At 35.4% G+C, this 19,557-nt stretch overlaps 1 protein-coding gene across 6 annotated transcripts in view; it reads left to right on the forward strand.

The window, feature by feature from the left end:
• NFIB (nuclear factor I B) overlaps window positions 1–19,557 on the forward strand; it is a 229,239-nt gene that overhangs the window by 169,201 nt on the left and 40,481 nt on the right. For all 6 annotated transcript variants that reach the window (XM_072959422.1, XM_072959419.1, XM_072959420.1 and 3 more), the window contains exon 7: window positions 18,245–18,379. In XM_072959422.1, coding sequence (XP_072815523.1) covers window positions 18,245–18,379 — 135 coding nt within the window. The remainder of the gene's footprint in view (window positions 1–18,244; window positions 18,380–19,557) is intronic.

Consider the following 19,557-nt stretch of genomic DNA (forward strand, 5'->3'; position numbering starts at 1 on the left):
CTAGTAACCACTCACAATGCTTGGTACACAGTAGGGGCAAATAGATATTTGTTGAATACGTGAATACATTGGGAGGCAGAGCAGCAGTCTCATTAGTGAAGGCACGAAGTAACAGGGACTTCTCCAGCCTTGCAGAAGTTACGAATAAAAACAAAACCCTCAACCGTTCATATTGTATTGCTTGTTTAACTGACATTGTCAGTTTTTTCTAAACAAAGCCGTATTTTCCCCGTCATAAAATTGTTCTGGAAAAGATTCTAATGGTAATGATAATAACAGTGTGAATGTGTGGGGATGGAGGTATTGTTCAGAAGTGTAGGTGTTCTTTGTTTTAGAGAGTGTCACTTTGGAAGAATTGATTCCTCTTTCAGTCTTCTGAATAAAGCCAATCTCAAATCATATTATAAAACATTTTGGAAAAGTAGAAGGGAAACTGTCATTCTTTCTCTTTGTGAAATTATTGTATTGTCTGGGTGATTCTCTTTTGTCAAAATGACTAGACTTATTGGAGAAGTCTGTAAAGGCATGTTATACTAAGAGTAAGGAAGAATGATCCGTTTTCAAGTGTGTTTAAAAAAAAGTCTGTCACTTTAATTCTGAAGACCCTGAGGACTTTGTAATGTGCACAATAAGCCATTGTGGGAAGAAGACTTCAACGACAATGAAAAAATGAGGGCAGTACAGTACTATCTTTATAAATTTGCTAAGCCAAAGCGCTCCTTTTGTTCTATGAAAATTGCTTTCTTTAAATTTGCAAAATAAAATGCCCCGTGGTTGTTCTTGTCCATCTTCAAATGTTCTGTCATGAAGGGAGTTTTCTAAAGGGCATACTGAGGGCCACTTGATATTGTGATGGCTTTAGTACATGCCTTATACTTGTACTCCCACAAATCCCTGTGCTAATTGGTACTCAGTAACTATTCATACTTGTGTTTATAATTGGCGGAAATGTTTAAAATTTACTATGAATTATTTCCTGGGTCTGCCTTATTGTATTACCTTTGCATTATAATCTACTCTTGTGGCAAGAATAGATTTTTCCCATATAGCAAAACTGAGTTTTAAAATATGAGAGTATTTATATGTATTCAATATGAGAAACAAAATTATGGACAATGTGTGGCATTCTGCCTTCTCTTATAATCTGAACAACCAATCTAAACCACTGAGATTTATTCCAGGTAGGCAAAAGTAAACTATATAGTGTAACCAAATTATTATACTCATTTCATTTAAAAAGTTAGGTGAAATTGTAATACAAAAATCTAAGATTCATGCAATGACAAATGTTCATGTAATTTTTAATAATTTGATGAAAAAGTGCTTTTAGCATATTACAAATATAATTATATCTTTATGCCTTTTTTTTCAGAACACAGAAAAACTTACAATTTCCTGGTCATAAAATAATTGTAATTTTTAATTTTGTAGCACATGGACATGAACATTTTGTAGCACATGGACATGAACTAAATGCTATTTAATAGTGTTAAACATTTGGTAGGGATCTTTACAATTTCTTTAATTTCTTCTGATGAATACTGATAGAAATTAAATTTGTTAGCATCTACATTACACAGTATTTATATTCAACTTTATATTCTTTTATACATAAAGGAAGAAAAAAAGAAAACTGGGCCAGTAACAGAGGGATATACAGCTGCTGTTACATTCTGTTCCTAGATAATAGAATTTTTTTTGCTTAGTCTCTTCTATGAATTTCCTAGTCTTAAACTTCGTGACTGCTTCTACCTCTACTGAAGACTTTTTTTGGATACTGCTTTCCAGCATTTTATTTTTTTCCTTTTTTTTAAATTTTCTTTTTTTTAACTGAAGTATAGTCAGTTTACAATGTTATATTAACTTCTGGTGTACAACATAGTGATTCAGTTATACATATATGTTCATTTTCATATTCTCTTTCATTATAGGCTGTTACGGGGTATTGAATATAGTTCCCTGTGCTATACAGTGAGACCTTGATGTTCGTCTATTTTATATATAGTAGTTAGTGTCTATCTGCAAATTCCAAACCCCAAACTTATCCCTCTAGCACCCCTCCATTTCCCCCTGGTAACCACAAGTTTATTTTCTGTGTCTAAGTCTGTTTCTGTTTCGTAAATAAGATCATTAGCTTTCCATCATTTTAGATTTTAATGGTTAAATTAATAGAACCTCATTAGTTTATCAATGTGCATGTTGAAAACTTTTTTAGTATTCTGATATTTACCCCTATAAAATTCCATCCGAGAGCTCTTTTACCTTAATTTTTTTTTCCACCTGAGCCAGTTCACAGCCTCAGTTCCTCGTTGACGTACTTCCCTTGAAATCATTAGAGTAGTCCTTTGTGGCTTCTGACACAAGAGGAAAAACAGAGACAGGTTTTGTTTTTTCCTCTAATTCAAGTTACTTTCACGGGACTAAAACTTGTTGTATTTTAATGTCCAGGAATTTAAGAGACTTGAAATATTTCTTTACCAATATCACATTGCCACTGTCATCCTGATAGTTGCTGATTCATCTCAGTCTGAATATAAAGCTCCTAAAACACTATTTAAAAGACATTTAGTGATATGGTAAATACATTTGTAATATACAGCTGGGCTTTCTAAATGGCAGATTTAACAGCTTCCCAGTCTGATGAGTATTTAACTTGTAATCTTAGATAAAGTGTAAATTCAAAAAGACTTTCAGTACAGTAAAATTTTATTAATTGCTAAACATTTACGATTTGAACTAATTGGACTAAATTAACATTTATCAAATGCCTATTCTTTGCCAGAGTTTTTTCTAGGCATTGGGCATATAAATATGAATAAACTAAATTTCTAGCCCTTGACCTGCTGAACAGAAAAGTAATTTTTTATTAATCAAGAAAAAAGGTGCTTCACAGAGAATGAATAATGTAAATCAGATTATGAGGGGACTGTCTCCATGCCCAAGGTTACTTTTAAGCATTATGAGAAATAAATCTTTACACAGAAATCAATAAATTAGTATATTGGCAAAAACTAGCACTACTTACAGGTATATGGGTATGTAAGTACACTTTTAAGAGTAGTTTAAAAATTTATACTGGATTCTCAAATCGGCAATATTCAGGCATCGTGTTCTGGTTGCTGTACGTACTAGAAAATAACACTATTTCTAAAAATTTACAGTTCTGTTATATAAATAAGTCTCTTCAGCTAGTCTTTTTGAAGTTTTAATGCATTTCCAGCCCCCAGAGATTTATTTGTGATAGTTTTGCAAGTGTTCTCATTAGTAATAGAGCCTTACACGCTGTGCTAAATTTCAGTTTGCACTTTATAGAGTTCTGTAAGGATATGGTATTAAATATCCAATGAATTAAGCCAAAAGGCTCAAGGGAACACTGGGGGCTACAGAGCAACAAGGCCAGCTTCGTGTCAGGAGTTGAATCGAGTACAGGAGACAAGTAACAGTAAGCAGGGTGCGTGCCGCTGACAGAGCCAGAATCAGAGCCTTTCGTGATGTTAGTTTAGAACACGTGAATAGATAACGCTGGATACCAGAGCATTCACTGAAGTTTGGACTTTTTTTTTTAAATAAAAATTTAAACATTTTAAATTCATAAATGAGTTTGTAGAATACGTAATACACGGCTGTGCTGTGCCTATGGGTTTTCATGAGTTGACAGACTGACTATGTTTATTGAGTTTGTGACTTCAGAACCCTCCCCTCCTCCATCTAAGAATCTATAGGGAGAATTAATCCTACCTTCAAACTTTGGAAAACAGTGTTACTTCAAGTCTGACGAATGATAAAATCTCAAGATTTCTCTAAAGCTATGGAAGCTGGGAGAATGAGCAGCTTTCACAAATAGTTGAATAACTACTAGCATTCGATGAAGTCCTAGAAAATGGCAGGGCAGCAGCATATAATCCCCTGGAAGAATCTTTGAGCTCCCTTTGGGGACCACATGGAACACCAGCAATTCCTCACATTCCTGGAGTTTGTATCACAAGGCTTAAATGTCAGATGTGCAAATACCAGATTTTGAACCAGACAAAATCAGAGATACAAGTGCTTTGGGAAGAGATGATTTGAATGTAATGATGAAGTACAACTTGTAAGTATTTTTTTTTGTTTCACTTATTATTAAAAATATCTAATGCCCAAGACTTACGGTTCTTACAGAGCTTGCAGTCAGTCTCCATGTATCATCCTGTCATAGGAGAGCGGGTTCTGGGGATGGCTTTGTCACAGAGTGTTTCATCCTCTTCAGCTCCACCGCTGTTGTTGAAAAATCATACCGTGGGCATCTTTCTGACAGAAAGGAAAACAATACCTTGTCAATGAAGGCTTTCATCAGAATTCCTTACGGTGCCTACAAATTAATAGGCGTTTGTGCTCCTTTCACGTGTTCTAATCTGGAAGAACATTTTGGAGGGGACACAACTGTGCCCATGTTAATGGCCAATACTGCTTGTGAGGGGAAAGTGATACTCATCTTTCTGTGCTCTGGAGCCTTGATGGTTTGAAAATGTAGCATTTAGCAGGGAAAAAAACCACCATGGATAATTAGTTGGAAAAAAATAACAACTTACTGTTTAATGCTGTCTCTAGGTTGATGGAACACAGCCTAAATTAGGAAAGTGGAAAACCTATGGGAGATGGTGTGTTTCATGATCATAGTGCACCGTGCAAATTTCTTGGAGCAGTAGAAGGTTTTATTTCAAATCCATTTATACATTGATTTTATGTCTAAGTTTTTCTCGAAGTAGTTTGGAAAGCCAGCTTCTTGTGAGTTATTATACTACCGATATCATATACAATAAGAAGTTGATTTTTTAGGAATTGAACAGAGATTATTAGAAGCTTAGAGAGACATAGTTCATGCTCCTTATTTTGTAGTCTAAGTTCTCAGAGAGGCTGTCATCCAAAGTGTCCAGACAGTTGGTAGCAGAGTCTAGGTTTATTTTTTCAAAGGCTGATCATTTTTGGATTTTTCTTTTATTCTGCAACCCACCTAGAGAATCAGTAGGTAAATTTACCTACATAGGGAGAAATAGAGCAGGAGAATTTGAACACTGCTTCACAAGTCTTGGCAGATGGACGGTTCTCCTATGGAGCTTCATGGAGGATTCTGTTGGACCTTATAGGAGTAGGATGGGGAAGCAGAAGTGAACTTATGAGTTTCCAGGTTCCGGAAGAATTGTCAAAACAAAATTTGGGGATGGTAAAATGTTTATCTTCTTTAAAAAAAGAAAACTACTGCAGTATTTGTGCCATGATTAAGTTTTTGAACTAAAAAAAAAAAATGGAGATATGAGTAGTTTTGATGGATAAATGTGGAGAAGAACTGGTTTGGATTGAATTGTTTAAGCGTGATTTTTTTTAAGTTTAAAAAAGCTTTTTGTTATGGAAAATGTGAAAAGTAGAAAGAATCTCAATGTGAACTTCCATGTACCATTTATTCAGCTTTAAATATTATCGATATTTTGCTCATCTTGTTGCATTTAATATTTCCTAGTTTTTTAAAGTATTTTGAAGTAAATCCCAGACATTGTATCATTTTACTTATAGATACTTATGTTTCTAATAGACATTGACTTTTTTTTTTTTAAATTGAAGTACAGTCAGTTACAATGTGTCAGTTTCTGGTGTACACCTCAATGTCCCAGTCAGGTGACTTTCATTTTTAATGTAACTCCAATACCATTATCAATGTAACAAATATAACAGTAATTCCTTAATAAATGCTGTATAGCCCGTGTGCAGATTCTCCAGAATATCTTATAGGCTATTTTGTTTAAATGAAGATCCAAAATAGTCCATATACGATATTTATATTTTCAGCCTGTTTTTAATCTATAATAGTTATATTAACTATTTTTGTATTTACTCCCTTTCTGTATTATTTATTTGTTGATGAAACCACATAAATTTAAAATTTTTATTCAACAGATACATATAAATGAGGAAAACCAGACCCTCCTGCCATTTGTGGCTACCATTTATTGAGCACTTACTCCCTTTCAGGAGTGAGCTAAGACTTCACATATATTTTTCTTTTCAACCCTATTTAAAAACAAACATTTTTACAGTTCAATAAACTCATCACTACAGTGGTTAAGAAATTTGACATAGATACACAGATAATAATTCTGCCTTCCAAACAAGTCATTATCATGCTATGTTCGTGGTTTGGCAAACTAGTTAACTGCTTTTTTCCCTATCACATATGAAACTTCAGTACAGATAAATACACATAATATCAGAAGGGTTCACATACTCTAGGGATTCATGAGTACAGTCCTTAGACTGGACTCCCATTAAGAATCTCTTTTCCTTTTAATAATAAGATGTTGTTAATAAATAATCCTAAGTCTAGAATATCTTTGGTAGAGGTACGTGACAGACATCCATTTTAAGATGAGCTACATATCAAAGTATAAAAATTAATTATATATTTATTGTTTCATTTATTTTTTCTTTTAGTTCTGTTCTAATTTTTTGACTTATGCCTTATGCGCTGTAATGATGATCAGAAAAATTTAAATACTGGTGTGGCCTTAAACAAACCACTTAATTTCAGCAGACTTTGAGTTTTCTCATCTGTAAGATGACAAAGTTAGATTACTAAGGTTCTTTTGTGTCCAACATTCTGGATTCTAAATTAGTGGAAGTCAGAATTTGTAGATCTTCAGTTCTTGCGTCTTTAAGCTTTCATTAATGTGGATATTTTTGAAAACTCTGAAATGTTTCCATTTCCTAAATTATTTTTTAAATGTTTATTTTAAATACTCTCATTGACTAAGACGATGATCGGGCTGTTTAGGTGCTTGGAGGCACCATATGTTTTCTTTATACCTGAGGAATGTGCAGTTCTTACAGATACATGCCCCGTCCTGCACCATTCTGGTACAGCTAGTGACTGAGAGAGATTGAGTTATTATAACAGAACCTTGTTATGGGATCTGTGTCTCCTACTTTGAAAATAAATGACTCAGCCAGACGGCAACATTCATTTTCTCTAAATGACTAGGGATGTAGCAATAGGAGACCATTATCCTGTGACAATATTCTGTTTCATTGACATTATCTCACAAATGTAATTGGTCCATTACTAAATAGAGGTTTTGTTACTGATCAATTTCATGTGATTTCTAAAACCATTAGGATAATAAATATGCCATCATAGTAATTTCATTGACAGGATGTTCCTTTTTTCTTCATTTACATTTGTTAAAGGAAAAAATATAGATTTAGGTTGAGCTTAAACACTACAATTTATACCAGTTTTGACTACTTTTCCATTAAGAGAAATGGAATATTGTGCAGGGTAATCATATTTGCATTGAGCTGCTGAAGTGATGACCTTAAAATTTTCATGATTTTTTTTTTCCCTCTGCTACACTCAACCACATCCAGTCATAATTGTTCCTAGGCAATTAGTTTACTCCTTCGGCTTAATGATTTTTTTTTTTTTGAAGTAAGTTCCAGATCATTTCTAGGACTTTCCTGTAAATCCACTAAAGTAACACATCATTTAAATCAACCCTAACCATACGAGCATGTATAATAACAGCATTAGTAACAACCTAAACCTTGAGATGTCTTGTAGCATAAATGTCTCTAAATGCATGGCTTTTCCCCAAATGTTCTCTTCTAAAAAGTCATCTGTAATCTTGTTAAATTAGAACTCTTCCAGTATCTTTCTGACTTTTACAGTTAAGGTTACGGTATTGATTTTATTTTATAGTCCATGGCTCTCAGATGCTTAACACTAATAAGCCTCTGTAGCCAAGACGTTCTCCCCAGAGGCACGTGAACAGCAGCTATTTACCTACGCCAGTATTTAATAAGCGTCTACAATATACTCCAATCTTGTATGATTGTTTGGTATTTTTCCTCCTTTCAGATCAGACACTTTATCACTGTCTGTCTGTTAAAATGAAATTGCTTAATGGATGAAAGTATTTTGAAGTGTTTAAAAAAGATAAGTTTTCATTTATTTAGTAATCACTCTTTTTAGCACTGTTCTTCATTATTTAGGGCTCTTTCTTTCTTTCTTTCTAACATCTCAGGGTGGTGTTTGTGAGCTTCAAAGGAGATTGAGCTTTACCTTGGTATTGGGTGTAGGTGTAGCCGGGAGACTTTTTTTTTTTTTAAATAGAGCTGTGATAAACAGAGATGTGTAGTAACATGCTGCTTACTGTGCTTGGGTTGGCGTATACCATAGAGAGAGACTTAAATTAGCACAAAAGATTTCAAATTGCTCAAGGATACGGTAATACGCTCAAGTGTAGTTAAGATTAAATAACTTAAAGGTTAAAGTAAGAATTTTTCTATATGTAATACAAATACTGCCATGTATTTTCTATTTTCTCCTTTGAAGAACTGATTTTCTTTAGAAAAAAAATGAGAAATCTAATTGAAAATATCTCATCACCTCTTAGTGTAGATTGCTGATTTTCCAAAGTTATTTTAGAGTGTGATAAATATATATATGGAGATACTCTCTTAACATGGCAGCTAATTATTTTTTGAATCATCTGGCATCATCATCAAACTACTGTAGTGGGATTAAGTCCATATGTCTTGTCATAACATTCAGAGCTTTTTGTTAACTTGGAGTGTGTAGGAAGGACTTATTCACATTTGCCACAGAATCATAAAATTTTACATCTAGAAGAGTTCTTGGAAACAGAGATTCAGATATTTCTTTTCATTTGTATTCTCAAAAGTACATTGTTTTGCTTTTAGCCAACTAAATTGCAAATGTTACACTGAAGTGTTTCATTTTACATTTTGGCAACATCCAGTACCTTAGACCAATGAGGCATTTCCTTCTTAAAGTGTAATGCTGGGCACAGTAACACAGTAACAAGATACAGTGTTGTCTACCCATCACTGGGAACACTATAATATTCTGTGGAGACACAAGTAGTATTTTTCCCCAAATATGTATTTTGTCTTTTTTTTGTTATAAAAGTAAAAATTATTTGTAGGGGATTTGGAAAAACAAAGTGTCAAATATAAATAAGAAAATAAAAAATCACCTGTAATACTGTCACTTAGAGACAACACATGTTAATGTTTGGCTATATCATATGCCAGTCTATTTTCTATGCATATCCTATATATTCTATTTCAAGTAAAGTTTTTGCACTAAATTGGGCTTATGTAATACATGCTGTTTTGTAAATTATTTTCTTTGTGGGGGGGATCTTTTATTTATAATATAATAGCATATTGCCATGTTATTCAATTTCCGCTTGACAGTGACCGCATAGCATACCGCCCTTTGGCCATGCTATATATTTTTAAATGTCTCCTTTGCTCATAGATGTTTAGACAGTGTCTACTTTTTTTTTTAATAGTGAATAAAGACACAGTGAACGTCATTGCATATGAATCTTTGTACTTAGATTTGATTATTTTGCTCCTGTCTAGTTCTATCCACCGTCCCCAGTACCTAGCCTCCTGCGTGACACGAAGTCACCCAGTAGATGCTCAATGCAATTTTGTTAAAGGGATAAGTACACTCCTACTGTAGAATCGCTGAGTCCATTTCCACGGCCTTTGGTAAGAACTGGCACAGAACCCAGGCAGGTCTTAGCAATTTGCGGTCCTCCTGGCAGCGCCTGAGTGGTCTGTTTAACTCCGCTGCTGCGGCCATAGTGTCTAAACATACCACGTGGCTCTGTGAGCAGTTTTGAAGTGTGACCTCTCATTTATATGTAGAGTGTCTCCATGGCCTTGTGACTGTATCCATGCACCTCTTTCTTTTTGTCATTTATGTTGCATTTAAACCCTTGGGCATCACATTACATGGTTTCTTCCCAGGAGCCATGATAGCCTCATTTTACTGTGAAGAAAATGGGGAAATGGAGAGGGTACCTCAGGGATTGTGCAGCGCTTTCAAGTAAAGACACCTGCTTGGTCTCTGTCCCATCTTCTCCTCCAGGACATACTCCTTCAGGGCACTTCCCCACGTCAGTCCTTTATCTATAGGTAAAACTGATTAAAGTAAGGGTCAGTGTGGTTCTCCACAAGGGAACAACAGAAATAAATCCATCAAAGCTCTGGGCTGCGATCTTCTGCACTTGATAATTGTAGTATTTCACGTAACATTTCCACAGTTACAAAGAACCTCGAAACTTGCCACGATTTACCCCGTGGCAAAAACAGAGGAAGAGAACCCCTGATCTCTTTTAGCGTCATTCTCCCTGCCTTCTCCTGGTCCTCTGGGCACAGGGCCCAAGCCATTTCCTTGTCTCAGGACTGAGTCCAGATTTATGGCCTGAAGTAAAAGTATCTGATTTCCAGCTCCTAAACTCATCCCACACACCAGATTTGGTGGCCTCTCATTCATTATCTCATTCAGTATAAATAGCATTATTATTTTATACAGATGGGTGATTCCTTGTTCGTGTTGTCTTCCAGCTTTCACCCCAACATTTTAATGGAAAGCAGAAATTCCCCAGTTGAGCTAATGTTCATTTTTCTTTCACTCTGTGTTTTGTGTTGCTTGACAGAGTTTCAACAGAGTAATGAATATGTTGAGCACCGTTGCTTCTTCCAACAACGAGCTTGGTCTCTGAAGAGACGTTCTATGTCCAGAGTATTTTTTTTTTATAAATCTGTAAGACTCTTTAAAAATCTATGAATGTCCAAAACCTGTAAAAAATAAAGAAACCTAGAAAATTGTGAAGGGTATTAACTTAGTAAGACTTGTCAGTTGTAATAAAACCTTGTCGAATCCAGGCATCGGACTCTCTAAGCTGAATGTTCCCACAGATGTGCTTTGCTTCTTTGGTCTGTACCGTGCTCGTGCCAAAGGGCCAGTGTTTCATTGCACCTTGAGTTTTCTTCTGCAAAAAAGAATCCTGTAACATCTGTTCAGCAGTTTGATTATGTTAAAAAAAAAAAGATGGTTTTAACAATGATTAGAGATTTTAAAGCACCTACTAATAAAATAGACCTTAACATTAAATACTGGAAAACAAGGGAAGTCGGCAAGTGGTGACTTTTATCTAGAGGGTTCGTTTAGACTTGTTTACAAGTACGGCGTGTAACATAAGAAAGACAACTTAGGAATGTGCAAAAGGATTGGAATTTTAAAAGATTTTGGGGGCAACTTGTTTCTTTGTTAACTAGGTAGAAATATGTTTTTCTAAATCATAGGGATGGCGCAGTTAATATATTTTGATTCAGTGTTATGCAATGCTGAAAATAATAGCTTTGTAGAAGTTCAAGAATCCTTGTGTGGCTTCTACATAACTGACGTGAAATAGTTCTAAACCATAATTGTCCTATAGGGAAGAAGAACAGGATTTTTTTTCCTAAAGAAAATGATGTATTTTCTATGTAGGCGATAGAAATTCGATTTGTAACCTTAATCTACTGAAACATATTGCACAAGCTAACATATTGCTCTACTGTCTGTGAAAAAGGAGCAGGTGTCCCAGACAGGCAGGTGTTAAGGTGGCTGTTTGAGCTTGCCCTCGATCACTGGTTGACTTCAGTGAAGTTCTGCTAACAGGTGGCTAACTGATTGGAGTGCCATGTGACATTTATCCCGGGAGCGACTTGGATGACAGGCTGCTACAGACTGAGGAAGGGGTCTTTGCTTTGATGAAGAAATTGCCAAAACTCGTGTCTCATTAGTGTTTCCTAAGGTTCTTTGGAAGTGAACAACAGTTTAATTAAGGGCTGACGTAAACACGTTTCTGCACACTTTCCCTGCAGCATTTTATCACATTAGAATTGATCAAAATTGTTGCCTTGGGCTGACTTGAACAGATATACATCTGGAGCGCCATTTGTGCAAGCTGCCAACGAGTCGAGTACATACGCTGTGTTTCACGGCAACGCTCTTCCTTTGTAGATGAAATTACCTTGCTGGGAGATGAGTTGATCTAACTCTTTATTTGCTTAAGCCTTTATCTCTTTGAAGTGATGCTGTGAAATGAATGACACAGCAGGGCTTAGGATGTAGGTATGTCAAAGTGCCAAAAAAAATTATAGTATGGCTAGTAAAAATTAGGCGATAACTTGCTTTCGCAAAATACTTCTGTAAAGGTAAGCTTAAGTCTAACTGAATCAACTTGTCTTATTTAAGTAGCCTCTTTGAACTTTTTCTTACATGGTGATCTTTTATTATGTATTTACTTACACAATTGGTTTCTAAAGCCAGAGCTAATTGTCCAATTACAAATCTAAACATGGGTGTAGACACTGAAGAAGAATTCCATCAATGTGAATCTCCTTTAAAATACAGCCTCTCTGATTTTTTGCCATTAAGAAGAATCATTTCTGTAATCCACAAGTATCACACCTGCACTTATTTAATGAATTTTCATGTTTCATGTCTGTCCTCTCTGCTGAACTGTAAGCATCACCAGGACAGGAGGCAGGTGGTCTTGTTTAATATCTTGAATTTTATGCCTTGCCTTCGTTTCTCACTCTTAGTAGAAACTCAGTGACTGACGGCCTTTTCTCTCTGCTTTGCATTCAGCTCCTTCTCCTCTGGTGTTTTCTACTCAGGCACCACGCATTTAAGGTACACTGACTGTAGTTACCTCACTCATCCTCTGCCACCAGTTATCGCTGCACTATAGAGCTTCTTTCATATGCAAGAGATTCTAAGATAAACTGCTTAGACACAGCGTCTGCTCTGCCTCATCCGCCTTCTTTTCATCCTACATTTAAAAAAATTCTCTTCCTAAGCAGCGTGATCTTCCAGCCTCCACATTTGTGTCCTTGATACACATCTTCTGTACAAAGTAAGCCAGTAGCCAGCCATTTCATACTTTATATGCTATGGCTATAAGAAGTACAAAGTAATAATGAAAAAGCCATCCAGTATCATAAGACAGTCCCAGAGTCATTAAGGAAATCTAGACCTCCAACGTTCCTTAGGAGGGACTTCTTAAAGAGAAAAATAAATCAAGTTGGTTCAGTGGATATAATCTGTTGTTCAGTAAATGGAATAAGAAGGCAGAAGGACATAATTTTCTAGCCCAAGAGACTATCATATGCCAGGAAAGGCACAGAGCTAAAAACACATTCCTCCTGGCCTCCTCCTCCAGGAGGCCCTAAACAAATGGGGTTAAATAAAATAGAATCAGGTCATTAAAAAGTCCAAAAATGATAAATGCTGGAGAGGATGTGAAGAAAAGGGAACCCTCCTACACTGCTGGTGGGAATGTAATTCAGTGCAGCCATTATAGAAAACAGTATAGAGATTCCTCAAAAAACTAAAAATAGACTTACCATATGATCCAGCAATCCCACTCCTGGGCATATATCCAGAGGAAACTCTAATTCAAAAAGATACATGCACCCCAATGTTCACAGCAGCACTATTTACAATAGCCAAGACATGGAAACAACCTAAAAGTCCATCGACAGATGACTGGATAAAGAAGTTGTGATATATATATATGTATATGATGGAATAATACTCAGCCCTAAAAAGGAATAAAATAAAGTTATTTGCAGCAACATGGATGGACCTAGAGATCGTCATTCTATGTGAAGTCAGCCAGAAAGAAAGAAAAATACCATATGATATCACTCATATGTGGGATCTAAAAAAAAATACACAAATGAACTTATTTACAAAACAAACACTCACAGATATAAAAAACAAGCTTATGCTTACCATAGGGGAAAGGGGGTGGAAAGGGATAAATTGGGAGTTTGAGATTTGCAGATGCTAACTACTCTATATAAAATAAACAACTAGTTTCTTCTGTATAGCACAAGGAACTATATTAATATCATGTAGTAACCTATAATGAAAAAGAATATGCAAAGGAATATATGTATGTATACGTATGACTGAGACATTATGCTATACGCCAAAAATTGACACAACATTGTAAACTGACTATACTTCAATTAAAAAAAGTAACAGAAACCCACCTAAATGGGGAAAAAATAGAATGATAAGGAAAGACTGAAGTAAAAATGTGGTACCATGCTAGATCTTAAAATGAAGAAATCTTTTGAGGGAGATACTTCCAACTACTGTTTTAAAATAAGCCTTGATGAGGAAGACCTGAGAAAGAGAATGGGCAGGAAATTCTTGATTTAAAGCGGGTACAAATGGGTCTAGGTGAAGAATAGAAAAAAACTAGAGCTTTTGGGAAGTTTTGCTTTCTGAAATCAATCCATTTCTAAACTGCTACTTTCTAAACCAAGTTTGAATTTCTTTGTCTGATTTCAAGCCCTCGCTGTCCTTTGCTTCCTCCTCATCAGCCACCAGCAGCTCCTACCTCCTTCCCACCAATAGAAACACCAGCTTATCCTTTTCTTATCATCTTGCTTCTCTCCTCAACTTCTTTATTTCATGTATTATTCAACCTAGGCATAAATATGTATGTATTATCATTCAACTTATTATACATTTATATATTATTCACCTTTATTATTATTCATCTTCTTTTCAGCTTAATCTTTTTATGTATAATTCTTCCTGCTTGAGGGAAGTTAGACTGTGAAAAGCATGACATTTGTTTTTTGCCCCGGAAAGGTCACTTAAAACCATCTCTCCTATATATTCATTCCTCAAACATTTTTTTTTTCTGTAGCATACAAGTGCATTAAAAATAGAAATGATACCGTTTTTGAGTTTGGCATGAGGTCTACTGGACTGCAGACATTCAAAATAAAAATAAAATAAAAACAATGCTAGTTTGATTCATGCTTAAAACATAATAGCTAGAAACTCTACCCTTGCTTCTTCCAGATGACTGACCTTTAATTTATTTTTTCCTTCTTCCGACCAGAGAGTTTTTTGTTCTTTGAGGGGAGTACGTACCCTGTCCCTGTACATACTCAGCACTGTGCCCCGTGCGTGCTGTAGAACAGTTTATCTCTATTGATTAATGAGCTCAAGATTAATTTCATTTAGTAGGAAAACAAAAGCAAAATTAAGCCTACTTTCCAATACTACTGTTCTTTTTCTGTTTCTTAAAAAAAAAAATTGTTTCAGTATGGACAGTGGACCTTCCCATTCCTATTTTTACTTATTTTAAGTTACTATGTTGTTTAAGGAGAAGGCAATTTGTTGTTCCCTTTCCAACTGGAAGACTGAATTTTATTTTGTTTCTGCTGTGTTGGCCTCTGTAATTCCTCTGTGTGTTTCGAACATGAAGGTTCCATTCTTTTCCAGTGTTTGCCTAAAGAGAACTAGAAAAATAAGTGGACCTATAATAATTACCCAGTAAAGCCAAGTGTATCATTTCGACTAAGAAATTGCGGAGGCTTTATTTCTCAAAAATTACATAATCACCTATATTGTTGAACTTCTCTGTACAAACAGTCATGATTTATGTGCCCTTTATGAAAAGAGACTCATGTGACTTCGCCTGGTTTTAATGAAAATTCTGAAATAGTTGTAGTATTTGCAATAGCCTTGCTTGATTCTTGATCTTCTCCAGAAATGACATAACTAGAATGACACTCATTCTGATTTCCAAACTCTGATCATATTTAATTGTTTTTAAATCATATGCAGTATGTGCTTCCCTAGTTATGCTGTGAAGTCTTTAGAGATTGATTTTTTCTACCAAGTTAATTTAATTTGAGATTTATATTTAAGCACAGGTAAGCATAAGAGTGTCAATAGAAACTTACCAGTTTCTTTTTCTAAGAGTTAATTTTAAATTAAAAATTTGGAATGGAAACTTATTACATCATCTATAAAACAGGGATGGAATAGAGGTTCTTTCCACCTCTAACAATCTATGTGTCTGTGATTAACTTACAGCGGCCAAAACCTATATTTGTAGTAGTACCTTTTAAAATTACATAGCTCTTAAGTGAAATCAAGTGTTATTTTTGGCATTTTCAAGGCAACTTAGCTGAAATGAACTTCCTTTGTCTATTTTCTAAATGGTTTTTAAAATTTCTCTCTTTTTTTGGTAGCAGCATTAATAGCTGTGGTTTCATGAATAGTTTCTGTCTTTTGTTTTTTCTTTTTGAAAAAGATAAGAATATGGCTCACTGACTCACCAAAGTTCTGGTAAGTTCTGATAAGTTAGTGACGGCCAGTCAGTCACAAATTGTAGCTTATAAGGGATTGGGGAGCAGTGGGTATAACTCAGTGGTAGAGGGCACGCTCAGCACACACGAGGTCCTCGGTTCAATCCCAGTACCTCTGTTATTAAAAAAAAAAAAAAAAAAAAAAGGAGAGGCAAATTGTAGCTTATGGCTACGAATACACCTGTCATTTTTTTGTAGACAGTGATATCCACTATTATTACAGTAGCATGTCCATTCTTTACATGCCTGTATGCTGAAAACATATTATTTAATTTTATTGGGTGCCTTTACCAGAGCTTAGGTAGTTTTTAAAGTGGTAAAAAATGATGCCTAGTTTCTTATGTCATAGCACCATGAAGTCTTTTTCTCATGTCAAAAAAAATTCTTAATCAAAAATGCAAATTGTTTATAGTTTTAGGTGATAAAGTTTTGGGGTTTTATCTTTCATCTCTTTTAGAGCTACAACTGAAATATTTATAGGTGAAATTATATGATGCCTGGGATTTGCTTAAAAATAATACAGGGGGAGGGAGTGTAGATAGGGTAAAGGTGAAATAATTGAAAATTGAAGAAGCTAGGTGATGAGTACCTGAGAAGAATCCATTACCGTTCTGTCTACCTGTGTATATATTTAAAATTTTTGGTAATAGAAATATAGACACCATAGCTCATGTGATTTTTGGAACATTTTACTGTAAACTTATAAGGCTCCATAAATAAATCAACATTACTCAAGGGGTTGACAAAAGGGCACATCTCTCTGTAACAACTGGAGTTTTCTCTTGAATTCCCTGTTCCAGTTAACTGTATGGAATAGTCTCTTAGTTACCCAGGATAATGACTTTCTACATCAGTTATTAATTGAACTGGGTTAATTCTGTTAAAGTATCTATTATTGCTTTGGCTCTGTCTCCACTCTTATTTCAAACTCTCATGATTTATCTTTCGGCAGTATTAAATATTTGTGAATGAATGAATGAATGAATGAATGAAGCCCTGAATACTTGTCCTAGCATAGCACTTTTTACACTGTTTTATAATTCCTTTTTAACTTGTCTGTATCCGCTCTCTAGATTTTGAGTTTTATGGAGTCTAAAGCCACATCGTGTTCCCCCAGCTAGATCAGTGTCTGGCATAAATTAGACCTTCAATACATGCCTATGGAATGAATGTATTAATTAATCTATCTTCTTACGTGGTATGCAGGATTGTATCTTTATTTCAGCTAATTCATCGTCCTCCATGTAGTTTCTGGAGGGATTGCTCTACACTGTAACTATGATCGTATTTTTTTGCGTCAATAGTGTTTTCTTCTCAGGATGAGCATTCAGACATTCATTCATGAAGCCCGTGTCCTCTCATGGCGTGGGTTCTGCCAGCTCTTCGCTCCCTCCCTCATCTCTGACCTTCACCACTCCACAGACTGCTTGTGGGAGTGTCATCCCCATCCACATTTTGAAACACGGCGCCCCTGGGGCACCCTTCTTAACCTGGGGGAGCTGAAGTGGTCCCCGCCCCATGCAGCAAGGCTGAGAAGCAGCAGCAAACACCACAGGGCCCGTGCTCGCAACACACTTCCTCCTCCCTGACTGTGGGTAGCCACTTTCTGCTTATCACTTTTCTCCTTACTGCCAGCGAATATCCCTAGAACAGCAACTTCTATTTTTCGTAACACCCTCCCTTTACCTGGCAGATAAAGGAACCTGGTACATATTTGCAGAATGAGCAAATTGAGGAATGTGTGTTTTGCTAAACAAGTGATGAGTCTTCCGGAAAAGATGTTAAATCAGGGATACTCAAAGGTTGTTTTTCACGTTTGCTCCAGGTTTTCCTGTTTTGTTCCACAGCATAGTCAGCAGGTCAGGAGACAAACCCCCGAATTGTGTAAGTCTCAGAATGAAATGTTGAGGTGGAAGAGACTTTGATTGGGACCAAAGGCAATGTGATATTTTGTTGTTCAGAAGTTCAAAATTTATTCAGTAGTAGAAACAACTCTGACGATACTTTTAACGAAGCCTCGGGTTAGCGTCAATGGAGATGGATTCTGACAGATATTTCAGAGCTGGGTACATATTGACCCTCAGTATGTATTTCGTTATAGAGCCAAAGGGACAAAAATAACAGAAAGTTGGAAAGTGAGATCTCTTCCTAGGTTATTGTGAACCTAGTAAAAGTTGTAAAGTGAAGTCATAAAGCTCGGTTTTCCTCTCTTCCTCCGCAGATATGTCTTCTCCGACTACTATGAAGAAGCCTGAAAAGCCATTGTTCAGCTCTACATCTCCACAAGATTCCTCCCCAAGACTGAGCACTTTCCCCCAGCACCACCATCCCGGAATACCTGGAGTTGCACACAGTGGTGAGGAGTTCCAAGCATAGAGGAGAAACCCCCTTCTTGTTTGTAGAGCCTGGACCCTCAGGGATGGAGCAAGACTTTAAGATTAAAGCCAGGGTGACCTGTTTGTTCAACCAAAAGAGGGAGGGTCACCATCTGATCCCCCCCCACAAAAAAATTATCAACATATGGGAAAGATTTAAAAAATCATACAGTTAAATAGCTTCTACATAATGTATTTTTTAATTGCCTGTATTGGAAAGATTACAGTTATAGAAATGAGAAAATACATAGTTATCTTAATTGTAGCTTCCAAATTGGCCTGAATTCTATGTATTTTACTAAGAGAGAGGTGGAATTTCAAGTATGTTGCTGAGTTTAGATTATTTCCAGAGGCATTAAGATATATAGACACTGTTTCTAGCAATGTTATTTTCTACACAAAACCCAATATTTTAACTACTTATTTGGAAGTGAAATTAATCAGAAATATAAAAGAGGTACTTTTCTTTGACAATTATTTTATTTGCATAAATCCTTCCTGGGTGCTGGTGCACTTGGTATTCTGTCTAATATCATAATTTAAAGAGGAAAAAATCCAATATTTCACATTTGTACTTTAAGGAACAATCAACATTAAATCCTCTTTCAAAATTAAAAAGAGATATAATTCATTCACAATACTGCATACTTTCTACCTGTTACTCTTAAACCCTGGAGAGGAGTAGCCTGAATTTTAGGTGGAAAAGTTTTATATATAAAAAGAATATGTTTATAGTGATACTCCTACTGCTTTAAATTTTTGGTGAGGCAGTTCCTTATTCTTCAAAAAATTTGAATCTAGTTTTTAAGCCTTTATTATTCAGGAGATATAATGTCTGTTTATGATAAAGTTCTTAGCTTTGGTCTATAGATGTATGTTGATACATATTGTCACTACGCTTAAGAAATGCAAGGCCTTCAGTGCTATCATTAAGACAATTATAAAATTAAGAGAAGAATATACAAGTCCAATGTGGTATATAAAATATTTTACTTTTTTTATACTGCTAAGATAGGTGAAAAAAATCAGTAACTAGTTCATACATTTCTCATGTTGAGTATTTGGGCAAAGTTAACCTAGAAGTCAAATCATCCTTTTATTGTGACATCTGATTAAAATACTCATCTTTCTAACATTTGGAAAAAATTAACAGTACACT

This window comes from Vicugna pacos, chromosome 4, assembly GCF_048564905.1.
Source record: "Vicugna pacos chromosome 4, VicPac4, whole genome shotgun sequence".
Lineage (NCBI taxonomy): Eukaryota > Metazoa > Chordata > Mammalia > Artiodactyla > Camelidae > Vicugna > Vicugna pacos.